Raw genomic sequence first — 23,998 nt, 5'->3', positions numbered from 1 at the left:
AGTTTGTGAGAGATAAAATTGGCCAGTCTGATCTAGAATTCACACTCTATTCAAGAAACAACAAGAAGAGATCTGGTCTACTCGAATGATAAAGAAATTTGATTATTCAATCTGAAATTTTACAACATTGATTACGACAAGAAAGAATGAAAGAGAGGAAGAGAAAATTACATAGATAGAAGCTGAATTCAAACTCAAGAAAATAAAAACTAAGTAGAAATAGAACAATTGAACTCTCTATCAAATTTTCCCCAAATTCAAACTCACCTTCTTCTCTTCTTCCTTGCTTGGATCTCTTCAGCCATTCTCCTTCTTGTGCCTAGCTCCTTCTTCTCTTCAAGGAATCCAAACCCCAAAGGAGTGGAGAGCCTTGAACTTGAGCAAATGAACACCTCTCCCCCTTCTAGAGGCCTCCTTATATAGGCTTTCAAGGAAGCTCTTGCCTCTTCTTGATGCCTCTAGAAATGGGTATATTACACCCCTTTTGAACCTTCTTGAGTGCTCCCTCATTCTCTTCAAGAAACTTCTAGGAGTTGCCGCCCCTAGCTCCCTTTGGGCTGCTATTTGGGCTGCAACTGAGCTTGCTTTTGAGCACATGTTGGCTGCACTCTAGGTTGTTCTTTGGGCTGAAAATGGGCCTCCTCTTTGCTGGGCCGAAATTTCCTTCTTGCTAGGCTTCTTTCCTTGGGTTTTCCCAAAGAGTTAGCTTGCACTACTTGGGCCGAATGATACTCCCTTTCTCTCATGGCTGGGCTGGGCTGAATTTGATAAAATTTTGGCTTTCTTTTTTCTTGCTTTTTGCCTTCTTTTCCTTGAGCTGGTTGCCCCTGAAATCTTTTTTGCAATTAAGCTAAAATAGGGCGAAATTTAATTAAACCGGCATAATACTCCATGCAAAGACCTCATAAATTATAGGTAAATTGTGTATTCATCACGCAACAACCCAAACTTTTCCTGTTCCAAAACTTCAATCCTCTTCAACTCAGAAACAATGCCACCACCAACTTAGTTGGTTTGTATCTGACTAGAGATCTCAGACCTTCAGAGTGGAACGAGTCTAACACAACAGATCTCATACTTAGACTCATGCTTCACATCACAACAGATACAGTTCAGATCTCAACCTCCGCTCTAGAGATCCGACTCATGTTGTACATCGCTGGAAGTCTTAGACTCAAAACTTAGTTGGCCGATCTGCACATCGCAAAGACTCATGCCACTCTAGATCTCAAACTCAAACTCATCTATGCAAACTCCGGCCGGTTCAATATTTAACATTCAAATTTCAAAAGAGGGGAGAAGAGGTCAAGGAAGGAGTTTTTCTTTTAACTTAAAAGGTAGACATTTCATCATTTTCATTCTTCCTCTGGGCGACGACACAACGTCTGAAGTCTGATCTCTTTCTCTTCTTCCTGGGTGACGGCTACGGCTCAACCCTGTAACTCCACCCACTGCTCTGTAACTCCACCCAACAACGACAACATCTGAACTCTGAAGGGTAGTTTAGGCATTTTGCATTGTTTTTGACAAAGGTTAACAGTAAGAATAGAGTTGGTCAATTGGCAGAAACAGTAGGGGTAGCATCAATCAATTTTCAAACACTAAGGGTACACTTAGTCAATTAGCTAAACCATAAGGGTAGTTTAAGAAATTTACCCTATTAGTTATATCTAGGGGTGTTCACGAGTCGACTTGTTTTGGTTGCAAGTTGTTTTTCCAATCAAACTGACATTGTTGGGTTGGGGAATTGGTTTACCCGAAACTGATCAACCATTAGTGAAATTGATCAATTCATGTTGTATCAGTTTGGTCAATCGGTTAAAATGGTTTAAATTTAAAAATTAAAATCAAATTTAAAAAATATAATGGTATTATTAAAAAAAATTAAATTTATAATATAAAATATTTTACTAGGAAATATGAAAAATTTCCACTTTCCCATATTAAAATAATTAAACTTAAGATATAAAATATTAATATAGATATATTTTTAGGTCATGTTTGTTTCGATCAGTTTACACACTATCAAACCAAAATTGATCCAACCAAAAAAAGTTGAAAACCAACTAACTCAGGTCAAATTAGGTTAGATTAGTCGGTTTAATTGGTTTGATCGGTCTTATGAACAACTATATCTTTACCCATTATGTGTATTTGTACGTGTGTTGTTACACATATGCTCTCATCTAGGCCTGTAAATGGTATTTGAAAATCCGAATTCGAATCCGAGATTCGACAATCAAATCGAATTCGGATAATTCAAATCAGATATTCAGTCGAATTCGAATATTAATTTCTTACCGATTAAATTATCAGATCGAATTCGGACATGCATTGATCCGATCCCATAAATATAATAGAAGGAAGGTTTTTGTTGAATTTTTTAAAAATTCAAAGAAAGTTTTTATTAAAATAAAACTACAGGAAAAGATTTTATGATTCTTAGAAACTTCATGGAGATTTTTGTATTTTGCCCTTTTTTATGTTGAAGTTTCAGTTGAGAAGGTTTCTATGTCTGTTTTGAATTATGATTTGTAATAAACTGTCATTTTATGAGTAATAAAAAGGAATCCTTTATTTCGGGATAGACTAAATTGAATGATTGTAAGAGATGGTTGTTAAATAGTAAAAGGAATCATTAAGTATTAGAAGAATTCATTTTCTAGTTCTATTTCCATGAATTCTCCAGAGTGTGGTTCATGTTCACTTGTCACCTAAAAAAGGTAAAGAAACCAAAGATTCACATGCACCCAAAGAAAAGAGAAAGAATAGCAAAGGGAGAGAAGAAGAACAAAAGAGAAATGGGAAGAGAATGCAAAAAATAAATAAAACACATGAAAAGGAAAAATCCGGTTAGTCGGTCGGTGACGACTGATTAGCTCACCTCAGATAGAGAAATAGTGGAAAAAAGTAAAAACTGGGGTAGGAGACTTCGGTTGTCGTTGATTCGTTGCTCTGAATTTGATTATAAATTTCACAGAAACCATTTCAAGGGTAAATCTGATATTTTAATAAAATTTATGTATTACGTCAGGTTTTCATCTAAAAACACTAATTTTAAGGGAAGATTCTGTTATAATCAAAGCACAGTGGAAGTTTACAAGATTGTAAAAAAAGTTAGGGGAGATTTTTCTATTTTACCATTTAATCCATTATCCACAAGACAATACTCCCATAGAATAGTCCTTGCCGAGCATATAAAACAGAAGGGTATTAACGTTATTTTCGTGACAAAGCAGGCCCATTTATCCATAGCGGGAAACGTAGTGGCCTAGTGCAAGTAGTTCTTGGCTTTCGCTCACCGAGGGCTCCGCTTTAGGAAGGCACTGACTGCAAGCTGTAGAAAACCCTAGAGCAGAGTGCGTTCAGTGATAGCCATGGGTCTTCTCTCTTGGTGGAAGGGCAAAGAAGCTCCTGAGATGAAAACCAAGCAGAAAACAGAGCCGAAACCCGAAAAGTCGGCCGAGAAGTCAGAAACATTGGGCATGAACGGAGCCATGGAAGTTCCTCGACCGGGTGAAGTAACAGTTTTTGAATTCGGGTCAGTTGCATCTTCGGCCGATAAGGTGACGCTTGCAGGGTACTGCCCAGTTTCAGATGAACTCGAGCCATGCCGTTGGGAAATCTTGCCTGCTACTGGTTCTGAAGCTCCGCAATTTCGGGTAGTTTTCTGATAAATTTGTATAACAGAGAACCTTAATCACTTTTTTTTTGATGAATGAGAACCTTAATCACTTCCGTTCCGTGGAAAACGAAATGGGTTTTGTTTAATGTCTTTAAGGGCCAATTAAACTTGAGATATGGTAGATAATTTGTTGAAAGAGTTTCTGTGCATGGCGTGTTTTTTTCCGGTTAATGGTTGATCACTGTCTTAGCAAACTTTTGAATTTTGGGTTTCCCCTGCAATTTTATATTTTGCTCATTCTCATTTGACTAGGGTAACCACGAAACTGATGAGATATTTGAAAAAGTGAGTAATGGATCTATTTACATAACATCATTTAATACTTAATGAGTGCTCTAGCTTGTATTTCCACATTCTATACTTCTACATTCTGCCATGGTGAAGCCAAAACTGATGAAGATAAGTACCTAGTTACTGATAAAAAAATGTATCTAGTTGAATTATCTCATCGATTTTAAGTGCTCTAAATATCATGAGGTGTTATGGATTTTGTTTCAACTTTAGTTGAGTTTCAAATTACCACGGAAGAAGTGTCTCGCTGTATCAACTAGTATCTTTGATGGTTTTTAGGTAATTTTAGTTGAAAGTATTTCAGATGGTTCTCTCTCCTCTCCGTCTAGAATTTTTGTGTCTCTCTAGTATTGTCCGGCTGGCCGCTGATTTTCTCTAAATCTTTATATTCTCATATTTTTTACTTACAAATTGATCTCACTTGTTGTATCGGCACCTGAGTGTGGTTGATTTGGATAGATGCAGTGAAGTATCAAAATTTCTGTAGTCTAATAATTATATCTAGAATCCATATGTTTGAACCGAGCTACTTTATTTTGAAAGAAGAACTAATTTGAATTTTTTTGTCCTACCACTTTTCAGAAAAAAAATGCATCTCATATTAAAAGCGGAAGGAAACCCCATCCTTTTTCTTAGAGTCTTCTTTCTGGTGTGCTTATTGTCTTGTCTTTGACCATCTATTATATCTTCACAATGAACGACTGAAGATGGGGATGAAGGTAACCGGAACTTCTGAATGATATGATGCTTAGGTTATTGTTTGGATATCTATAGTCTCCTCTGTAAACTGTAGTTAAGGTTGTCTCTTTGCAGATTGAAGAATATAAGTGGATCTTGTTAAAAAATTATAGGTAATTTGCAGTGCTTTTGTCATTCTAGAAGCTGTTAGGTTTCAAGTATGTCATCGTGGTAATGCCAATTTCTGTGGAATGTTCTATGATTTAGTAAGACATGTCTTTTTGGCTCTTCCATAAGTTTTATGCCACTGACAGTGGATAGGTTGGAAGGTCCAAGGTTGGATGTGGGATGAGGTATAAGGTTTAGTGGGTTTTTAGATGGTTTAAAATTGCTAGCATTTAAAGGAATAATAAGGTTAAAAGGGCTGGTTTACAATTAGCATCATAACAGTTATAAGGAAGCCCCAGATCCTGAAATGGATATTTACTGGATTTATACGGTAAGAGTTTCAAATTCAAAGGTAAGAAGTGACCTGCCACAGTTCACAAGTTGAAGAGTCTAGAAGAGCTAGGGAAGACCAAAAAAGGATATAAGTTGAAGTGAGAAATGACTTAAGGGTATCATTGAATGTAGTGACTGTGTTGGCGGAGATGATTAGCTGCAGAGTCATTCAATACTGACGTTGGTCTTCTATCTTTTCCTTTTGATCCTTAAATTGGGATAGAAGGCTGATCTATTTGGATCAGAGTTGTAAGAGTTGTTATGTGGATTGCAATCATTAGATTGGGGTGGTGAGCAAGATGTTTGCATTTGTGTTGAAATTGTGATCCTGCATAGGATTTGGGGAGATTTACAAATTGAAGCTGGGGCTGCAGTACTTGTATTACCATTCTTTTGTTTTTATTAAATTTGTCTTTTATCATAAAAAAATAATTTTGCAATGGAAATAACATTGAACAGGGTAGAATGGTAGAACTGGATTCATATGGCTGACTCCATATAGTTTGGGGAAAGGCGTAGTTGAGTTGAGTATATTTAATGGTTTGGGGGTTTCAAGAGGAAAGGTCCAAAAGGAGGGAGAGGTTCCCTCAATCTAATTACAAAAGGAATACATCTGAGCAATACAGGCCAGAACCAGAAGAACTGTACAAAAAGTATACTGATTGTATAAGATGTATCCTGTGTTCACTCATTTCTAGAATCAACAAAAAGAATTCTCTCCCTTTCATTTGTTAATTTCTCTTTTTTCATGCCTGTGAACTCCTTCAGAACATTGGTCCATTCGATCATGCACCTGTTGGCCTGCCAATTAGTTTTTCAATCTCTGAACCTTATTGATTGTAGACTCTATTATTATGCTCCAGCCAAGTGGCCCAACACAGGGCACCACGAACCAAATGCCACATCACCTTACCCCTTCGACTAAACACCTCAGAGAGCCAAGATGCAATTGGAAGAAGGCAGATCCCTCGGTATTACTATAACAATCCTGAACAACTACAAAAAATGGTACCACATATGACAGGCAACTGGGGCACCATGGCAATAGATGGGCTACATCTTCAACCTCTGACTGGCATGGAGCAAACTGATTAACAATGGCCATACCCCTATTGGTTATTGAGAACTGCAGACTACAAGAAAAACTTTGCCTTCAATGACCATTGGGCTTTCCAGATCCAGGAGGCTTATTGGATACAGTATGGAATCATTGATAAAATTAGCTTTTACTTGTGTTGAAATTAGGTTGGAGGTAGGGTGCTACCCCAGTTCCTACATTTTTTTATTGACATGGGAAAAATTAGGATTTTTTTACTATTTTGTTGTCTGTAAACTATAATGCTATGTGCTTATATAAGTAGCACCTTCTATTCAGTTGCAAAAGGTAAAGGTTGCACAAGTAACTATATTTCTTTCCTGTGCGAGTAACTTCTAAAATTCACTCTTTATCTGTTGGCTGTCCACAATATAGCTTTTTTCTTTCCTCATCGTATTCTCTTTCAAGTCTATTCTATAGCTAACTTATACCATCCATGAGTGCTCTAGCCTCACCACCAAAGTTCCATATTTTCTTTGGATGGAAATGTTAACTTTGTATTGTAAAAGGCCAGAAAAATACATCCACATTTGGATGTGCAGGAATACATATCCTCCAATTTACACTCGTGCTATGTTTGGTTTGAAGGAAAAAGTAGGGAAAGTTAGGGAAACCTTTACAAACCTTGTATAGGTTTTCCTAACTTTCCCTACTTTTTCCTTCAAACCAAACATAGCCTAAAGGTTTTCGACATTCTGACTAGCCCATGAGTTAAAACAAATGACCGTCGCATTCAAAATGATGAGATTCTATTTCCCCTCCAGGAAAGCTTGTATCTATTACTTGGTTATCATAACTGGCCCTGTAGATAGCTTTGCTTGTTTTTCTGGACTGTTTATGAAAGGAGGGGAAATAGGAAAATAACGTCCTATTGGCATCTCTATCGTTGTATCAAGCACAAGTCTTCTCATTGGTATTGCCTAAAATACTGATTACACATTTGCACCTAATCACTTTTCACCCGTGTAAGTGCAATAACCTGGGTAAATTTTTTTTTGGAAATACTTATTCGGGTAAGTACATTTACCCATGTTCTTTTATTTTATAGGTAAATAAGATAATGATCATTTTAATCATAAAAATTTATTATTAAAAGCATAGTTGTCAAGGTCTCGCCTAGGCACCCTTAGTTGGGTGCCTCGCCCAAACACCTTGACTTTTAGTAACTAGGCGCGCCTGCCTAGGCGATTAAACGCCCGCTTAGGTGACAAAAATGACAAGGCGGGCGCCTTTTATAATATCATTTATATTGTTGTATTTTATTAATGTATGTATTAATACATTTTATTATATGCTATATATATCAATTATATTTTGTTTTAATTTTTTATTATTGAAATTTAAAATTCTCAAAGGGTTTTGAGAAGAGAAAAAGAAGCAAAGAATGAAAGAAAAGAAAAGAAAGGGGAAAGAATCAATAGGATAATAAAGTTCTTTTTTTTATTCTCTCTAATTAAATAAAACAGAAACTCCATCCTTGTTTTATTTTCTATTTTACTTTTTATCTTGAATATTTATCATATAAAGTTAATAACCTTCTTTAGTTGCTAATTAATATGAATTTACTCTATTAAGTATTTATTATAGTAGTAGTATTTTTGAAAATAATGAAATTAATATATGTAAAAGATTTTCCACATTTTTAGAGGAAATTTAATGTTCTTAATAAAGAGAATTGCTATTTTTCAATTAACATACATGCTGAATGGTATATAAAACTAGGAAACTAGTCAAAAGTCAATTTTTCATATTATAAAATTTTTAGGCGACTAGGTGCCCCAGTGTCGCCCAAAATCGCCTAGACGCCTTGAAAATTATGATTAAAAGAAGCATTTTTGTTTTAATCAAGGTTTGGCAACTTTTCCCCCCAGGTGGGAAAGTTGGTGATACCCAGGAAAATAAACTTTCCCTGGTCCCCACCTAAATTTGAAAAAAAAGAACATGAGGTTCTTGGTCAATAGAATCAAAATCCTGACCAACTTTTTCCCTGCCACAATCCAAAAAAAAAAAAAAACGCCCGAGTGTTGATGTGGGATAAAATAATCTTACAGGAACACATAAACTATGGACCTTGCCATGTTTTCTTTATTGTTGGGTGATATCGTGAATTACTTTTCGAGATAAAAGTGGGATTATTGGACAAATTCTCAAGGATCATTTGTTTAGAGCAAATTATCCTTCTTCTCAAATGGAAAATCATAGTCCTATTGATTGATTAGCTTGGAGCAACTGTTCATACTGGGAATCCAGGTTAGATGAAATGCAAGATGGGCATTCGGTAAGGATCTCAAATATGGGAATTCATTACTTGAGAAACATGTTGTGTTTTCTTTGCCTAGAGAATCCACTTGTGGAGAAAATTTGTATATTTTGCAAGAAAACTTGAGATCAAACTCTCAAGTTTGTTGAAGACCTCTAAACAATTCGAAGCTTTCCTACCTTCTCTATGTATTACAAAAATAGGTTTCTTATGTGTTGACTCCTTGACACAAATAGAAACAGGATCTTAGAGCTTTGGGTGGTTGCGGGTTTTAACCTCCTTTGTTACAAAAAATGCACGACCTTTTTGGAAAAATACAGTCATTTTTCTAGGCAAGGACCGATAAATTGGAGGTCGGATCTCCTAAATTCAGTTTCGTGTATGCTAAGGGTGTACTTCCAATTAGAGAGTTGTATGTCACACTTTGCATGACCCCTAAGGTTTAGCAAATGGACAAGAACTTATCCTACTGTTTAAGAAATTACTTAACGTACCCCCAACATTTATGATAATAGACAAATGTTACCCTTATCGTCAGCTTCCTATTAAGATCCATCAGCATGTATCACGTGACATTATTACGTTTTTAAAATGCCGAAACTATTCTTTTATGATCGAAAATACCCTTCGGTCTTTGAAATTGGACAAGGATATCCCCTACCATAACTTGTCGCCCTTTACAGGTTTCCTCCATTGACAACATCGACAATCACGACAAGCTGAGCGTTGCAGTGAGGAATCATAGTAGGTTACCTGTGTTGGTGACGGAAACTTGGGTAGGAGCAGCAAGTAAGTGAGGTGGGGTGATAAGGTGTTTCATAGGGGGGTCACCTGACGGTAGGGGAGGGTCACTAGCAAGCAAGGTGGGGTGGGTCACAATCCCTGCTCTGCAACTGTTTGTCAAAATGTCAGGGGATAGCCTTGTGCGTGTGCAATGCATAACTGGCCCGCCTACACCCACCCACTCATGCACCCGCCCACACATGCCTGCTTACACCCGCCTACCCTGCCCACACACGCCCACCTGCATGCCTACCCCGTCCATCCCCTTGCTCCTGCACACTCCACCTGCTTACCCTTCCCACCCACACCCATCCACTTGCCTACCTCGTTCACCCGCACATGCTTGACTTCTTTTTTTTTATATTGTTTTTGGACATATATTTCAGGTAAATTATGAAGATAAATTGTCCATGCGGATGTGGAGAATGCATCACTATGGAGTCTAGAAATTAGAAATTTGAGAATAATATGCAATTCCAATTGCAACGTTGGTGCATACGGATAACTAACAATTGTTATTGGCTTGTTTTAGCATGCTAGGGACATTAGCTGCAATTTCTTCTTATGGATATAGATGAGGCGAAAATGTGCCCATGTGAACTTAGCATATGTCGTGTGTTTTAATCCAAATGACGCAGCTCATATGGTAATTGATTCTAGGTTTGTGCCAAGGCATAGGTAGTATATACATTGTTGTGCCTACCTCATATGGATTTTGTCAAATACATAATTGTGCCTTGGTCTGTTAATGCAGGAGAAAGGAGGGTGTAGGTTTTTTGCTTGGATACATAAGCAAGAAAAACCTAACCAAAGTAGAGAATTCATCGAAGGGAGAGTTTCCACATCATCTTCATGCAAGCTTCATCATCTACGAGATACACTAGATGAGGTTGAATCGGTGTTGCAATTAGAGAAGGACAAAGTTGGATAGTAAGTCCCAATTGTGTGATAAGGTGTTGAGTTGCATACAAAAGTTGCACATTAAAGATGCGTAATGAAACTTTTTTAGCATTACTTTCATGGTTGTCATATGTAAACACTCCCTTATTTTGGCCTTAACCTTCAATTCAAATGAACTAATGTGTCTAGCTCAATTCAATGTGTTAGATCAAGTTAAATCCAATGTGTTAGGTCATAGTCTAAGTACAGGAATATCTCAATCCAATGTGTTAGATCAAGTTAAATCATTTAGGTTAAATGTGTTGAAATTTTAGGGTTGTAATTCATTTGGTTTAGATCAAGTTAAGTTATCAATAGCTCAATCCAATGTGTTGACATCTTACCCTACAACCTTAATCCAACTTGATTAGATGAAATGAAATCAGCAATAGCTCAATCCAATGTGTTGAAATCTTACCCTACAACCTTAAGCCAACCTGATTAGATGAATTGAAATTAGCAATAGCTCAATCCAATGTGTTGGAATCTTACCCTACAACCTTAAGCCAACCTAATTAGATGAATTTAAATCAGCAATAACTCACCCACAGTGGTGAAATCTTAACTACAATCTTAAGCCAAATTGATTATGATGTTATGTTGGTTGAGTTGGATTCAGATTGAAGCTCAACTGTAACCCCAACCCAACTTAACTCCAAGATGGTGACTACATTCCAAGAAGTTGGTTTTATACTTGCTACCAATGGTTAAATTACATTTAGGAGGCAAAGGAAAAATATTGACATACCAAAATAATTCATGCTAGTTGGAGTTATAACTAAAGCCTATAGTCATACCCATCTGATCGCCTACAATGCTTGACTTGGGTCTTAAAGTTTAAGATCTAAAAGTGGTATTCAGATCCACTTTTAAGACATGATCCCAAATGTCTATTACCTTTGAAAAGCAAGTTTTTCAGAGATAAGAGGCAGATCCAGCATTATCAAACGCTGCTTTAGTTGAAAAGCAAAATCGCGTTCGTCACCAAATTCTCCTGATCTCGTGCCCTAACGGTTTATGACGAAGAGTTAACGGTAGGGAAGTCTTTAAATAGTTGTCTTCAAAAAGTAGGGTACTTTAAGACAATATGTAAGCAATAAGGGTTAGTTAGTCAATTAGCTAAAGGGTATATATTGGGCAAATTTCTTAAAGTATCCTTATGGTTTAGCTAATTGACTAACACTAGACTTACTATTTATATATTGTCTTGAAGTACCCCTAAATTTTCTTACAATTGACCAAGTATTCCCCTACTATTAGGGTTCCGTCACAATATGCTCACATGTCACACCACATGACTGTTATATTTTAACAAAATGATAATAATACATTTTCTTTTACCGATATTGATTTATCGTTCAGTGCTACGGTGTTTTCAATAGTTTTCTCTCTCTCTTTGGTGAAGTTTTGGAACTGGCTAACATCAGTAAAACGTTTTCAGTGGAAATCGACCAACATCAAATATTCATAATAATATAGTATTGCTTCTTCTGTCTACAAGTTTTTTTGAAGTCACCTTGGTTCGACTCAACATGTTATGAATTAATAAATGATGGGTGTAAGTATGTAAGAAAATGTGATTAACGATTGTGTAATAAAAGGTGAAGCATTTTCAAGCCTTTGATGCTCATTCTACCCAAGAAAGAATAAATGATGTTTGTAAGCGATGAAAAAATCAATTTTTTTTGCAATTAAGCTTCAAATATAAGAAGGCAAGATGAGGGTTTTCTTGCTTCTTCTAAGCTTCTGCCGTTAATCACTAACTCAGAATCAAGAAGCTTGCCAAAGAAGATGAGGCAGAATAGGCCTATCCCTCACTGGATCCGTATGAGGACTGACAATATAGAGACAGAGTCAAAGATGGAGACGAAAAACAGAAATGGAAATGGAATCAAGAATGGAGACAAAGAACGGAAAGGAAACGGAGTTGAGATGGAGACGAAAACAGATACGAAGTTGAAGATGGAGACGACAAATGGAGACTGAGATGGAACAGCGATTTACTTCTTTTGGGTTTTATTTTGAAAATTTGAAGAATGGTAAAGGGCAAATTAAACATTTCATTTTTTTCATTAGCATTTAATGGCATTGTCAAATTATTAGAAACAGTAATAATACTTTAAGGTAATATATAAACAATAAGAACAAAATTTATGTATTAGCTAAATCAAAAGGATAGTTAAAAAAGTTTAACTTTGTCAATTAACTAAATCAAAAGGGTAGTTTAAGAAAATTTCCATGCGGGGGAACGAAGTAAAGATTAAAATGCAAAAAATAAAAATGCGGGCATCAATCCCCGTACCTCTCGCATGCTAATCGAACGCTCTATCATCTGAGCTACATCCTCAATAAGTAATATACATTATTATATAAAGAATAATAAATGACAACTACAGTCGTGTACCCCTCACTCTATAGGAAGATCTAAAATGGCGGATCTCTCGATGCCGAAACTTCCTAACGTAAAGACATTCAGATCAAAATGAAAAGAAGACAAGTTAACGCAACAAAACGACATCATACCTTCTCTAATGTCTTCGTATTTCGGCGTTTTCTTGGAAAGGATCAAAGGTACGTTCTCAGTTCATCTTGTTGTTAGCTAGCTAAATCAAAGATGGAAATCCCGCTCTCTCGTTTCCAAAGCATATCACTGGATCAGCTCCAAAGCAGTTCTAGTTCTAGCTTTCCATGCTTCCTTTTGGGTTCTAAAATTTTCACACAAGGAAAGATTTCTTTCTTCTCTGCGTCTGACTTTTTTAAAACCAGAAGAAGCTTTAGGACACTACCTTTTCATTTCAATTGTTATTCTCTTGAACAAGGACTACAACCAAGACCAAAGCCGAAACCCAAGCAAACCACCCAAAATTTGGAACTAGAGATTCGACCGGAAGAAACCCAGATTAGAAAACCCACTTCAGGACTATGTACTCGGATAGAGAAGCTGGTGTTCTACAAGAGGTACGAAGAGGCACTTGAATTGTTCGAAATATTGGAATCCGAGGGTGAGTATTACGTTGAACCTAGCACGTATGATGCTCTAGTGGACGCGTGTATTGCTAAGAAGTCAATTCGAGGTGTAAAAAAAGTCTTCAATTACATGACAGAGAGCGGGTTTCAACCAGATCAGTACATGAACAATAGGGTTTTGCTCATGCACGTGAAATGTGGAATGATGATTGATGCACGACGATTATTTGAAGAAATGCCTGAACGAAATATTGTGTCATGGAACACAATTATAGCTGGGCTTGTTGATTCGGGGAATTTCATAGAGGCCTTCCAATTGTTTTTGCTCATGTGGCGAGAGTTTTCCGATGCTGAGTCCCGCATGTTTGCCACAATGATTCGGGCTTCTTCTGGTTTGGGACTTGTTTCTGCAGGGAAGCAATTACACTCCTGTGTGCTGAAGATGGGAATAAGTGGGAATATTTTTGTTTCTTGTGCTTTGATTGACATGTATAGTAAATGTGGGAACATCGAAGATGCTCAATTTGTTTTTGGTGAGATGCCGGAGAAGACAGTGGTTGGATGGAATACGATTATAGCAGGGTATGCCCTTCATGGTTATAGTCAGGAAGCCTTGAATTTGTATTATGAGATGCGAGATTCGGGTGTAAAGATGGACCACTTTACTTATTCAATAATTATTAGAATATGTTCTCGGTTAGGTTCACTAGAACATGCTAAACAAGCTCATGCAGGATTAGTCCGTCATGGATTTGGGTTAGATATAGTAGCTAACACAGCGCTGGTGGATTTTTACAGAAAATGGGGTAGGATTGAAGATGCTCGGCATGTTTTTGACAAGATGCCTCGTAAGAACATTATTTCTTGGAATGCTTTGATTGCCGGATATGGTAACCATGGCCAGGGAGTTGAGGCTATTGAAATGTTTGAACAGATGCTTCGTGAGGGAATGGTCCCCAACCATGTCACCTTTCTTGCTGTTTTGTCTGCTTGTAGTTATTCAGGTTTATCAGATGAAGGGTGGAAAATTTTTGAGTCAATGAATAGGGTCTACAAGATCAAGCCTAGAGCGATGCATTATGCATGTATGATTGAGCTTTTAGGACGGGAAGGGCTCTTGGATGAAGCCTTTGCATTGATAAGAGGTGCTCCCTTTACTCCTACTATGAACATGTGGGCGGCACTGTTGACAGCCTGTCGGGTCCACAAAAATGTAGAGCTTGGAAAATATGCTGCTGAAAAGCTTTATCGGATGGAACCTGAAAAGCTTAGTAATTATATTTTGCTTTTGAACATATACAATAGTTCTGGGAGATTGAAGGAAGCTGCTGCAGTTGTTCAGACATTGAAAAGAAGGGGCTTGAGAATGCTTCCTGCATGCACTTGGATTGAAATCAAGAAAACATCACATGTTTTTCTTTCTGGAGATAGATCTCATGCACAATCAGAAGAGATTTATAAAAAATTAAATGAACTAATGTTGGAGATAGGGAAGCATGGTTATATTCCGGAGAAGAAATCTTTGCTTCCTGATGTTGATGAACAAGAAGAGCGGATTTTGTCTTTCCACAGTGAGAAGTTAGCTATTGCTTTTGGGATCATCAGTACACCAGATTCAACATCTTTGCAGATTGTGCAGAGCCATCGGATCTGTGGTGATTGCCATAATGTAGTTAAATTGATAGCCATGGTTACCAGACGGGTAATAGTCATCAGAGATGGTAGCCGTTTTCACCATTTCAAAGATGGGACTTGTTCTTGTGGGGATTACTGGTGATCGTACAAATACTTCATTGTGAGGTAAAGATTCTTTTCATCAAGTAAATTAATATGTTTTCTTGGTCAATGAAAATATAATCTTACTATCATAGTTCATAGATGCACTTTGTATTTTTATAAAGTTATGAATAGAAATACAGAAATCCTTTCTTTCTAAATCTCTGCAAATTTGTACTTTGCTTAGTCATTTTCAGATGGATGATATAGGTTTTTACTCCAGCAAGTGTTTATGCTCTTAGAATTGTGTGTGTGTTGAAAAAGGATGTCTGATATCACCAGATGTGAAATGATTAATCTCATCTCTTTAGAAGAATAGACTTACACTGGTTTTTGATGCAATGAATAATTTGTTGGGTCCTCTTCTTCCCTGTAATGAAGTGGCATCATTGTTCATACAGATGGCAGTTCACATATGTTTTAACTGTTAATAACTCTCGTTACAAAAACTTATTCAAAACAGAAAAAAAAACTCTCATTACAAAATTTAGAACTATTAATAGGACATATCTATCTTTCTGTTGATAAAAAAGGGCATATCTATCTTTGATGCCAGACTTGGAATGGGGAACCTGCCCCTTTTTGGTCTGGTGCTTATTTTGTGTCATTACTGCACATTAAGGCTGTGCTTGGTTTGAAGGAAAAAGTAGGGAAAGGAAAGGAAAGGTAGGGAAACCTTTACAAACTTTGTATGGGTTTCCCTACCTTTCCTTTATTTTCCTCACCTTTTCCTTCAAACCAAACATAGCCTAAGCTTCTTTTTCTGGTATTGTTATCACTTACCAACTTTTTTTTTGGAAAAAGGTAATGTAAGTTTATTCATCATAAGCGAAAGAAGGCTGCAATTCAGACCCAAGAAGGCAGTCTGAAAAGCAACCAAAATTACAACCTCCCCCAGGAGCAAGACTGAAACAAAACAGACATACTAAGATCTCTGAATTCCCCAGATGTGGAAAACCAAGAGATCAACTTGCCCACGGCTCTCTGAATTACATGATCAACATCCTTATACCTATTACAAAAGATTCTACTATTCCTTTCAGCTCAAATGGACCACACAGGATTGCATTTGGAATTGTCTTCCACATTAGCTTCCCTCTCTTACTAAGACCTTTCAGCTTCCAGGAACACAAGTGATCCTTAAGTGATCTCGGAAAAACCCAGTTAGCACCCAGAGCTTTAAGAAAATGCAGCCAAATTTGAAGAGAAAATGGACAATGAAGACAAAGGTGCTCCGTAGATTCTTCAGCGGTCCCACAAAGCACACAACTTGAATCCAGAATTGGAATACCCCTTCTCAACAAGTTAGACCTGAAAAGACATTTATCAAGGGCCATCGTCCAGACCAGAAAGTTGGCTTTTGAAGGGCTCAGAGGGTTCCAAATCTGCCCAGCAGGGAACTCAGAACCTCCCACATTATCTAACTTATCAGCCATGGATTTCACAGAAAACACCCCATCCAGCTTCCATTTCCAGCACCACAAATCCTCCCCCAGTACATCAATCTTTTGAACAAGAAGCAGAGACATTAGCTCCAAGAAGTCATCCAATTCCCAATCAAACAAATTCCTCCTTAAGAGAGGGGACCAAAACACTGAATTCTCATTCAATGATAAGTAATCAGCCACAATAGCCTCCTGATTGATTGCACATCTGAAAAGGTGAGGGAAGGAACTAGCAAGGGGGCTGTCTAAACACCATTTGTCTTTCTAGAATTTTGTTATATTTATTTTGCCCACACACACTGAAATCCCTTCCCCAAAGATAGAAAAGTACCTCATAATTCCTTTCCATAGAGAGTTGCCCCAATTTGGAGGGGGATCTCTTGTTCTCCAATTTCCCCAATCAACCCCATATTTTTCAGTAATGAGAGATCTCCACCACGCATTCCTTTCAACTGAGAACCTCCAAATCCATTTGCATAAGAGAGCAGAATTAAAATTCTTTAATTTCCTGATTCCTAGACCACCTTCCGCTTTAGGAAGACAAACTTGGTCCCAATTAACTAGATGGACCTTATTGTCCTGCTCCCAACCTCTCCAAAGGAATTTTCTCTGAAGTTGTTCCCAACTCCCATCATCAGCTGTTCTTTTACAAAACAGGGTCAGAATTTCCATTACACATATGAAAAGCAAAGGAGGCAGAGGGTCTCCCTGCCTCAGCCCCCTAGAACTATCAAAAAAACCTGCCGATTGGCCATTGATCAACACTGAGAACTTAGGAGAGGACGTACAAACTTTAATGCAATTCCTCCACTTCTGCCCAAAATTCATATGGTGCAGGACTGAGTCAATACACCTCCAGTTAACATGATAATACGCCTTCTCAATGTCCAACTTGCAAAATAAACCTGGAACTCCCTCTCTTCTTCTTGAGTGAATTAATTCATTAGCAATGAGGACTGAATCAAGCATCTGTTTACCATGTACAAAGGCACTTTGATTGTTAGAGATGACACTTTCAATCACTCCTTTCATTCTCTCAGCTAGGACTTAAGCCAAAATCTTATAAAAACTGTGAAGGAGGCTGATCGGCTCGAAATCTCTCACATTAACCGCCCTTTCAATTTTAGGGATAAGAGTGATGGAGGTAGCATTCAAACTTCTCTGGAGGGAGGCATTCTCTTGGAAAGCCTGAAACACATTCATGATGTCTTGCTTAACCATAACCCAGCATTTGATGTAAAACAAATTAGTAAGGCCATCCGAGCCAGGCGATTTATCAGCCGCCAACAAGAGAATGGCTGATTTAATTTTCTCCTCCGAAAAAGGCCTTTCAATAAACAACTTTTGCTCTCCACTTAGCTGTTTAAAAGGAAGGTTTCTGGGAAAGGGTCTACGAGCCCAAGATTCTGTATAGAGATGTTTATAAAAACTTATTGCCACCCTCTTTATATCCGCATCAGAGCTCCCAATTTTGTCTTCCCATTCCAGCTTAGAAATAGAAGATGCCCTCAACCTGGCATTAGCCATTTTATGAAAAAATTGGGTATTTCTGTCCCCCTCTTTCAGCCACCTCACTTTAGCTCAATGTCTCCACTTGATTTCATCCTCCACTGCCAACTTTATCACTTACCAACTTTATTCCATAAATATATTTATTTGCAGTCAACTTTATTGACATCTTTTATTTACTCATACAAATATAGAATCCCTAGGTGGCACATCATTTCTTTCAAGAATATTTGATTCTTGATGTTTCTTTGGAACCTCCAAAATCTTTTCATCATTGACATTTGCCTCCATTTCCCTCCCATCAGTATTCTCTGGCAGCTCAATCCGTGGAACATACCCATATGCCCACCAGGAGCTACTTCTCAAGTCCATTCCTTTGGATTCTCGTTGATATCTCCATAGCCCACTGATCTCCTGACCTTCTGTTTTCCAGACATACTTGAGTTTTATGTATATCACCAGGTTTAGAAGCAGTAGTGTTATGATGTTCTAAAGTATCTATTAGAGTAAGCTTCCAATATAATTCTCAGGAAATCTTGGCCTTATCCTAAACTCTTCCAGTTTTAGACAGGCGGAATGAGATGGGGTTACGCCTGTAATGGCATGTCAATTTCGGCTACATTATGATACAAATACTAACCATACTTTAAACTTCGCTCACTAATGTTCTATTTTATCTTTTAATCTTTTTTGCTTTTTTTTTGGTATTTTGCTTTTTATTTCTGATGCAAATGAGCAACCACCATTTAGACAATCAACAAGTATACTTTGTGAAATCAATATCCGCTGGCTTGCAGCTACTTTTGACAGGATCAGAGCTACATCTGCTACGTCTATGGTTAGATGCAACTCACACCTGATCAAATTTAGTAATGGACAAAAAGCACGAATAATAAAATGGATAGATCATCTAGGTATCTATTAGCCACGAGAAAAAACCAGATAGTAGATAATAATTGGTGCGAAACCTACTGTCAAATCTAATGAACTAAATTGATAACCAATAGAAAGTATCGACACTTGTGAAATGCTTCGACAACTATAAGATAAAACTTGCTTCTAATCTTCTCGTATGTTGTGAACTCGTGTAGGGTAAATTGTGAACATGTCCACATCTTTTTATTGCTTCTTATGAAGCTGAGGTTCGCTTTTTGGTACTTGTTGGCATGCCCCGAATGAAATTGCTTCTCCATTTGTATCAGGTTCTCTTTGCTTACCCTCTGACACTAAGAGAAGAAACCTCATCCTCTTGTGGAACGTGAGAAAATATACATCTGGTTGACCTTTATGTTGTTAGAGTAACACATTCTCATTAGTTGTTACAAAAGGAGAGGTTAGATTAACACTTTGATTGATATTGATCAAATAATTGTCCTATATAGAGATGAATACCCTTCCAGTTCTGGATGGAGTGTCCTGTAGAGAATGTACAGGGTCCGAGCTCATTCTCCCAAGGTTCAGTCAAGCTATTAACTTGGTTAGTGGCTCCCAGAAATTTGATGCATTCTATGCTAGTAGATGGAGCTTTTTTAGTTTCCAACTGTGGAATTATTTTGGTATTCTCAAACCCCAGCGTAGTATAGATGGTGAGTTGATTTGGGAAAATATGTTGGCAAGAGATATTGGCACTTCAGAGCCTCAGATTAGTTCATAATCTATAGGTGATAAAAGGATTTGCAAATGGTGATTTTATGGATGACGGTACAGAGCGGCCTTCTCCCCGACTTTGGATCATAGCATCTGATCATTTGTTTTTCGTTGGTTCCACGATATTCCAATTCATCGATTCTCAAGAGAGGAGCAGGAAAATTAGCTTCTATATCTTTATTAAGGTTCATCTCAGCCTGAAATACATTGCTGCTAAAGTTACAAATGGTGAGGAAAGATCACTCTTCCTATTTTCTTACACTACTTTTGACATGAAGTAGCGCTAGTGGAGAAACCTTATGCACAAGCCAAAGAACTGAAGGGACTTTTGTCATAATTCCTGTGGAACAGCCACCACCATGCATTGCAATATTTTTCAAGCCAAAGAACTGTCTACCCTGTTTTCTGCTTCGGTTCCTCAGCTACTCGTCCATGTCTACATTGTAGTACCCATAGTTCTCGACCTATTTGAGACAGGTAAACTTGTGTGAGAAGTGGGAGTTCGCAACATATATAGGGCAACTATTACCAAACACACTTGGTCAAGCATAACGAAAGTAATTTGCAACGGGAAGCTACTACTTGGAAGAGAAAAACTGAACAAATAAAACTAGAATTACCTGAGCATTTGATCGCCTCCTATTCAACTCCTGTGTCCTAGCTTTGTTTGATACTGAATTGGGTGAATAGAGCATCCTCTACATCAAATATAGAAGTTGACATATTAGGAAGAGCATCAGACGAGAAAACCAGTTGAACAAAAGGAGATGTATTGCATATTAGTGACTGATACCAGAAGTTGCAAGGCAAACCTCCTCTTTAGTGGAAAGCACTTGTTTCTTTGAAGCTTTTGGTCTAAAATCGAAAACATCATGGAGAAATGGGTTATTCTGTGATTCAACAGGTTACAGATGATTGATGAATACCTGCTTCAAGGCTGGAAGTCTCTAGGAGAAAGGGGAAATTTGTAGAAGCCCTAGGAATAACTTACCAGCATGTGAGTTTGAAATCCACCTCCAAGAAAGCTTCTGAACATATTTACCTAAGAGAATGGCATACTGTTGTTTTTAGCTATAACAATGAAAGAGAAGAGCCTGTCTTCTTTTTGTTACCAAAAGAAGCATGCCTACCTGGATTGACTGCGCCCATGTTGTTACAGTCAAAGAATCAGAATTACTTAACTTCAAAGATATGTTGGGTCCACTACCACCCTGTATAATACATTACAATTGAATTCCATCCATACAGTAGGAAGGTATCAAGGTTATTAAGAACACCATGTTCCAACAATTGCATGTGTGGAAAAATCTAAATTCACCATGGTCCACATGTTCAGATAGGGAAGGCCATATGTGCAATTGTACCTATGAGTATTCATTTACAAATGGAACAGAGAATGATAATAATTAAGTTTACCAGCCACCAAAGTTGGGACTAAAAGGACAGAGATAAACTATCACCAACCTCTATGAAGTCCAAGATATCATTGAAAAAGTTGCGTTGGCTATTGAGTTCTTTCTTTGAGGTTCCCTTGCCACCGGCCTCAATAGACAAGTCTCTCATTTGGTCAACAACATCATCACAGGTACTTTGAGAGACTATATTCCCACTCACTGTGGTTAATATGGATTCATTATAGTCTAAATCTCTGTAATCAGAACTCAAATTCTCAAAGATAATGGCAATTCCTTCTCCAACAGCAAGCCTGACTGACCTGTCTTCCATAGTTAGAAGTCGGGGCCAAGCCTCAAAATATCTGAAACCAAAGAAACTGACTTAAACTCGAAGTTATTACTTATATATATTAATGTCAGATAATTACACTGGAAAGCCTTTCCAGTTACTCTTCCAAGAGATTGTCATCAAACCATTCTTTAGATAATGTAGTTAAAAGAAAGGCGCAACAAGTTAAGGCTGATGCCCTCACTTCATTAGTTGGTTCTGAAATACCAGAGGCCTACAATTCAATACAAGAACCAAGGATGGAAAAAAGTGAGAGAAGTAGAAAAATAGAACGACTCCATTACAAGTACAGATCATAGAGTGCTTACAGTTTCCTCATCCGAGTTTTCATCCATATTGTGCGAACCAATTTGCCATATAAGAGTGAGTGCGTTAGTAGTATCTTCCTCATTCCCAGCAGTGAATGCTAAAATTGCAATAGATTTCAGTGCCTGCATGTTTTGAACTATTAAACAAGAAGAGAACCAGATTTTTCCATTTTCCAGACTAGTTGTAAAGATATGGCCACATGCTCAGTGTCATACAGAAATTGTTTCCATTCAATCTAATATACAAAAATAAGTGATTAGGACACCCGTTTACCTTTGCATTTGAAGTTATACTATTTATTATATAGACCAATCAATGATTTGCAGTGATTTTTTGCTATTGCCATTATTAAGCATGTTGAATCAATACGGGGGTAACTCCTGAGGATATGAAAGAAGTACGAACAACAGAGGGTGTGTCTGTTAACCAATTTGTCATCAATAAAATGATCAAAGATTAGATTTTGAAATTAAGTTTGAAAAACCCAAAATATAGCAAATGAGAGCTTTAAGATAGCAGACCAGTGGGAATGGATGTTCCATGTGGCTCCTTTTGAAGATAGGTTTATACATCAGCACAGAAGAAATCCTTCAACAGTGGCTGATTAGAATAATAAAATTTACAGGGTTACTCTTTGTGCTTCTCCTTTCACTTCCCACTATTTAGAGAAGTAGGCAGTATAAGCTTTTAACTCTTCCAAAATTTTCCTGCTGAAAAAGTATCAGCTAGTTTACATTAGAATTGTATTATGTATATAATATCACCAGTATTTTATTGTTCTTCAGAGCTTGGCAGCAGTATGATACTATGATGTAAAAATTCATCAAACAGTTAAAAAATAGATAATGAAAGAGAGAAGAAATCCTATATGATCCAATAGTATAATAAATTGAATGAAGGATGAAGAGTACATAACATAAAAGAGCAATCCAACGTGAAAGTAATCTAATCATATAGTATACCGAAATGCGACTAGCCTCATCCAGGCTCTGTTTAGATATGCGGCTTAGATGAATAAATGATTCTTTGAAAATCATATTTGCTAATTTACTCTCACCAGCACTGATTCCAAGCAAGCCTACAACATTCCCCTCACCAGTCACATTTCTCAAATAGTATATGTATCTATACATTTATATTATATATACTAAGGCTATGTTTGGTCTGAAGGAAAAGGTGGAGAAACCTATATTTTGTAAAGGCTTCCCTATCTTTCCCCTCCTTTCCCTACCTTTTCCACAGCCTAAGAGAAAGAAGCCAGTCATGCTTCCTTAATTCTTACCCAGTGTGCGAGCAGCTAATGAAATTTCAGAAGCAGAACCTTTTCTGAAAATAGACAGGCATTGGCGAAGTATGGTCTCGCCCCTGTATTGATTTAGAGAAGGAAGGAAAAGAGATAGAGAGATACAATCACCAAACTGATATTTGAGGCTATCTATATATCAATGAAACTTCCTGTGACAGTTCATTTCATGGGCCTTACTTGCTCATCACAAAATCTAGCTGCAACTTGCTTGTTAGTGCCTTCGAAAGTATATCAAGTCCTTGTTCCCTGGTTGATGACCTATTTTATGAATGCGAAAAAGCAATCTTAGCCCACTTCACTTGGGGAAATATGAAATTAAGAGTAGAATTGATATAGGCTACGGTCCTTGGACCTTGCCAACAATAGAATTTAAGATTAAAGGTTCAATGGGCTGGGCTGGGCCATGATGGTTGTAAATGTTATGTGTTGGTTTATGGGCTGGGACGAGACGGGTGGCTGTGTCTCTATCATAAATGTCTACTCTGACTAATGGTCGTGACTTGCTCATATAGTAGTAGTGTAGCTTTAGCCTTTAGCTTGTACCTCTTTTCATAAAGCATATCCAGGACATCCTCAATATCGGGCTTCTCTCCCCGAACTTGAGCGACAGCTTCATGAGATAGCGACTGTTGTCCGTCTGAAGACTCGGCTGTGGAAATGGTGCTGACTGTATCATCACCGTCGTCATCCTCCGTCTCGGCGCCTTTCACCGTCTGCCGTTTATTTTTGCCTACACAGGCCAGTATTCAAATTTCTTCAGCAGTTGCTTTGCCACTCTGCAACAAATGCTTGATAACAACAACAGCAATAAAAATAACGAGAAACTTTAGAATCCAAAAAGGATTTGCAGAAAACAATTCACCTCTACCCATATTTGCTATTTGTTATTGAATCTAAGCTTTAATCCTTATTTCGTTAGTTTGTGCTTGTGTGTATGAGAGAGAGAGAGAGAGAGGGTTCTAATTTCTGAAGTCTGAACCTCAACCGACAGTGGAAAATATGGACTCCAGTAGTGAGGCTATTCGGTGAGCCGGTGATCTCCTGATTCACTCATACTCATGCA

At 37.5% G+C, this 23,998-nt stretch overlaps 3 protein-coding genes across 30 annotated transcripts; 2 read left to right on the top strand and 1 right to left on the bottom strand.

Annotated features, from left to right (window-relative positions):
- The first annotated feature begins 3,260 nt into the window (after positions 1 to 3,260).
- Positions 3,261 to 10,240, top strand: LOC104590161 (allyl alcohol dehydrogenase-like protein). 3 transcript variants are annotated; one of them, XM_010248707.3, is made up of 2 exons: positions 3,261 to 3,662; positions 10,049 to 10,240. In XM_010248707.3, the coding sequence occupies exons 1-2, from the start codon at positions 3,378 to 3,380 to the stop codon at positions 10,223 to 10,225; spliced, it is 462 nt and encodes a 153-aa protein (XP_010247009.2). In that variant the 5' UTR covers positions 3,261 to 3,377; the 3' UTR covers positions 10,226 to 10,240. The 3 variants fall into 3 exon arrangements, 1 of the variants encoding a protein (XP_010247009.2); XR_016080285.1 differs by lacking the exon at positions 10,049 to 10,240 and adding an exon at positions 6,019 to 6,793 and having other exon boundaries at positions 3,522 to 3,662; XR_016080286.1 differs by lacking the exon at positions 10,049 to 10,240 and adding an exon at positions 5,999 to 6,793 and having other exon boundaries at positions 3,522 to 3,662.
- A 2,351-nt stretch (positions 10,241 to 12,591) lies between these two features.
- EMB3141 (Pentatricopeptide repeat (PPR-like) superfamily protein) lies at positions 12,592 to 20,845 on the top strand. Of its 2 annotated transcripts, none has more exons than XM_010248704.3 (2): positions 12,592 to 15,000; positions 19,133 to 20,845. In XM_010248704.3, exon 1 carries the CDS (start codon positions 12,848 to 12,850, stop codon positions 14,975 to 14,977), a length of 2,130 nt encoding a protein of 709 aa, XP_010247006.1. In that variant the 5' UTR covers positions 12,592 to 12,847; the 3' UTR covers positions 14,978 to 15,000; positions 19,133 to 20,845. The 2 variants fall into 2 exon arrangements, with proteins under 2 accessions (XP_010247006.1, XP_010247007.1); XM_010248705.3 differs by having other exon boundaries at positions 19,022 to 19,585.
- Positions 19,882 to 23,998, bottom strand: LOC109114191 (uncharacterized). Of its 25 annotated transcripts, XR_016080282.1 has the most exons (11): positions 23,798 to 23,993; positions 23,479 to 23,665; positions 23,113 to 23,193; positions 22,912 to 22,994; positions 22,592 to 22,707; positions 21,629 to 21,751; positions 21,292 to 21,534; positions 20,708 to 21,190; positions 20,569 to 20,619; positions 20,198 to 20,432; positions 19,882 to 20,041 (listed from the first exon to the last, which is right to left on the bottom strand). XR_016080282.1 is itself a non-coding variant. In XM_088894486.1 (10 exons), the coding sequence occupies exons 3-10, from the start codon at positions 21,709 to 21,711 to the stop codon at positions 20,000 to 20,002; spliced, it is 735 nt and encodes a 244-aa protein (XP_088750612.1). In that variant the 5' UTR covers positions 21,712 to 21,751; positions 23,479 to 23,711; positions 23,798 to 23,990; the 3' UTR covers positions 19,882 to 19,999. The 25 variants fall into 25 exon arrangements, 17 of the variants coding, with proteins under 17 accessions (XP_088750612.1, XP_088750609.1, XP_088750607.1 ...); XR_016080283.1 differs by having other exon boundaries at positions 20,198 to 21,190; positions 21,292 to 21,333; positions 21,505 to 21,534; positions 23,798 to 23,998; XR_016080279.1 differs by having other exon boundaries at positions 20,198 to 20,467; positions 20,569 to 21,190.

This window comes from Nelumbo nucifera, chromosome 1, assembly GCF_055504915.1.
Source record: "Nelumbo nucifera cultivar China Antique chromosome 1, China Antique-T2T, whole genome shotgun sequence".
NCBI classification, from domain to species: domain Eukaryota; kingdom Viridiplantae; phylum Streptophyta; class Magnoliopsida; order Proteales; family Nelumbonaceae; genus Nelumbo; species Nelumbo nucifera.
Note: the sequence above shows the minus strand (reverse complement) of the source record. Positions and strands in the feature narration are given on the sequence as shown.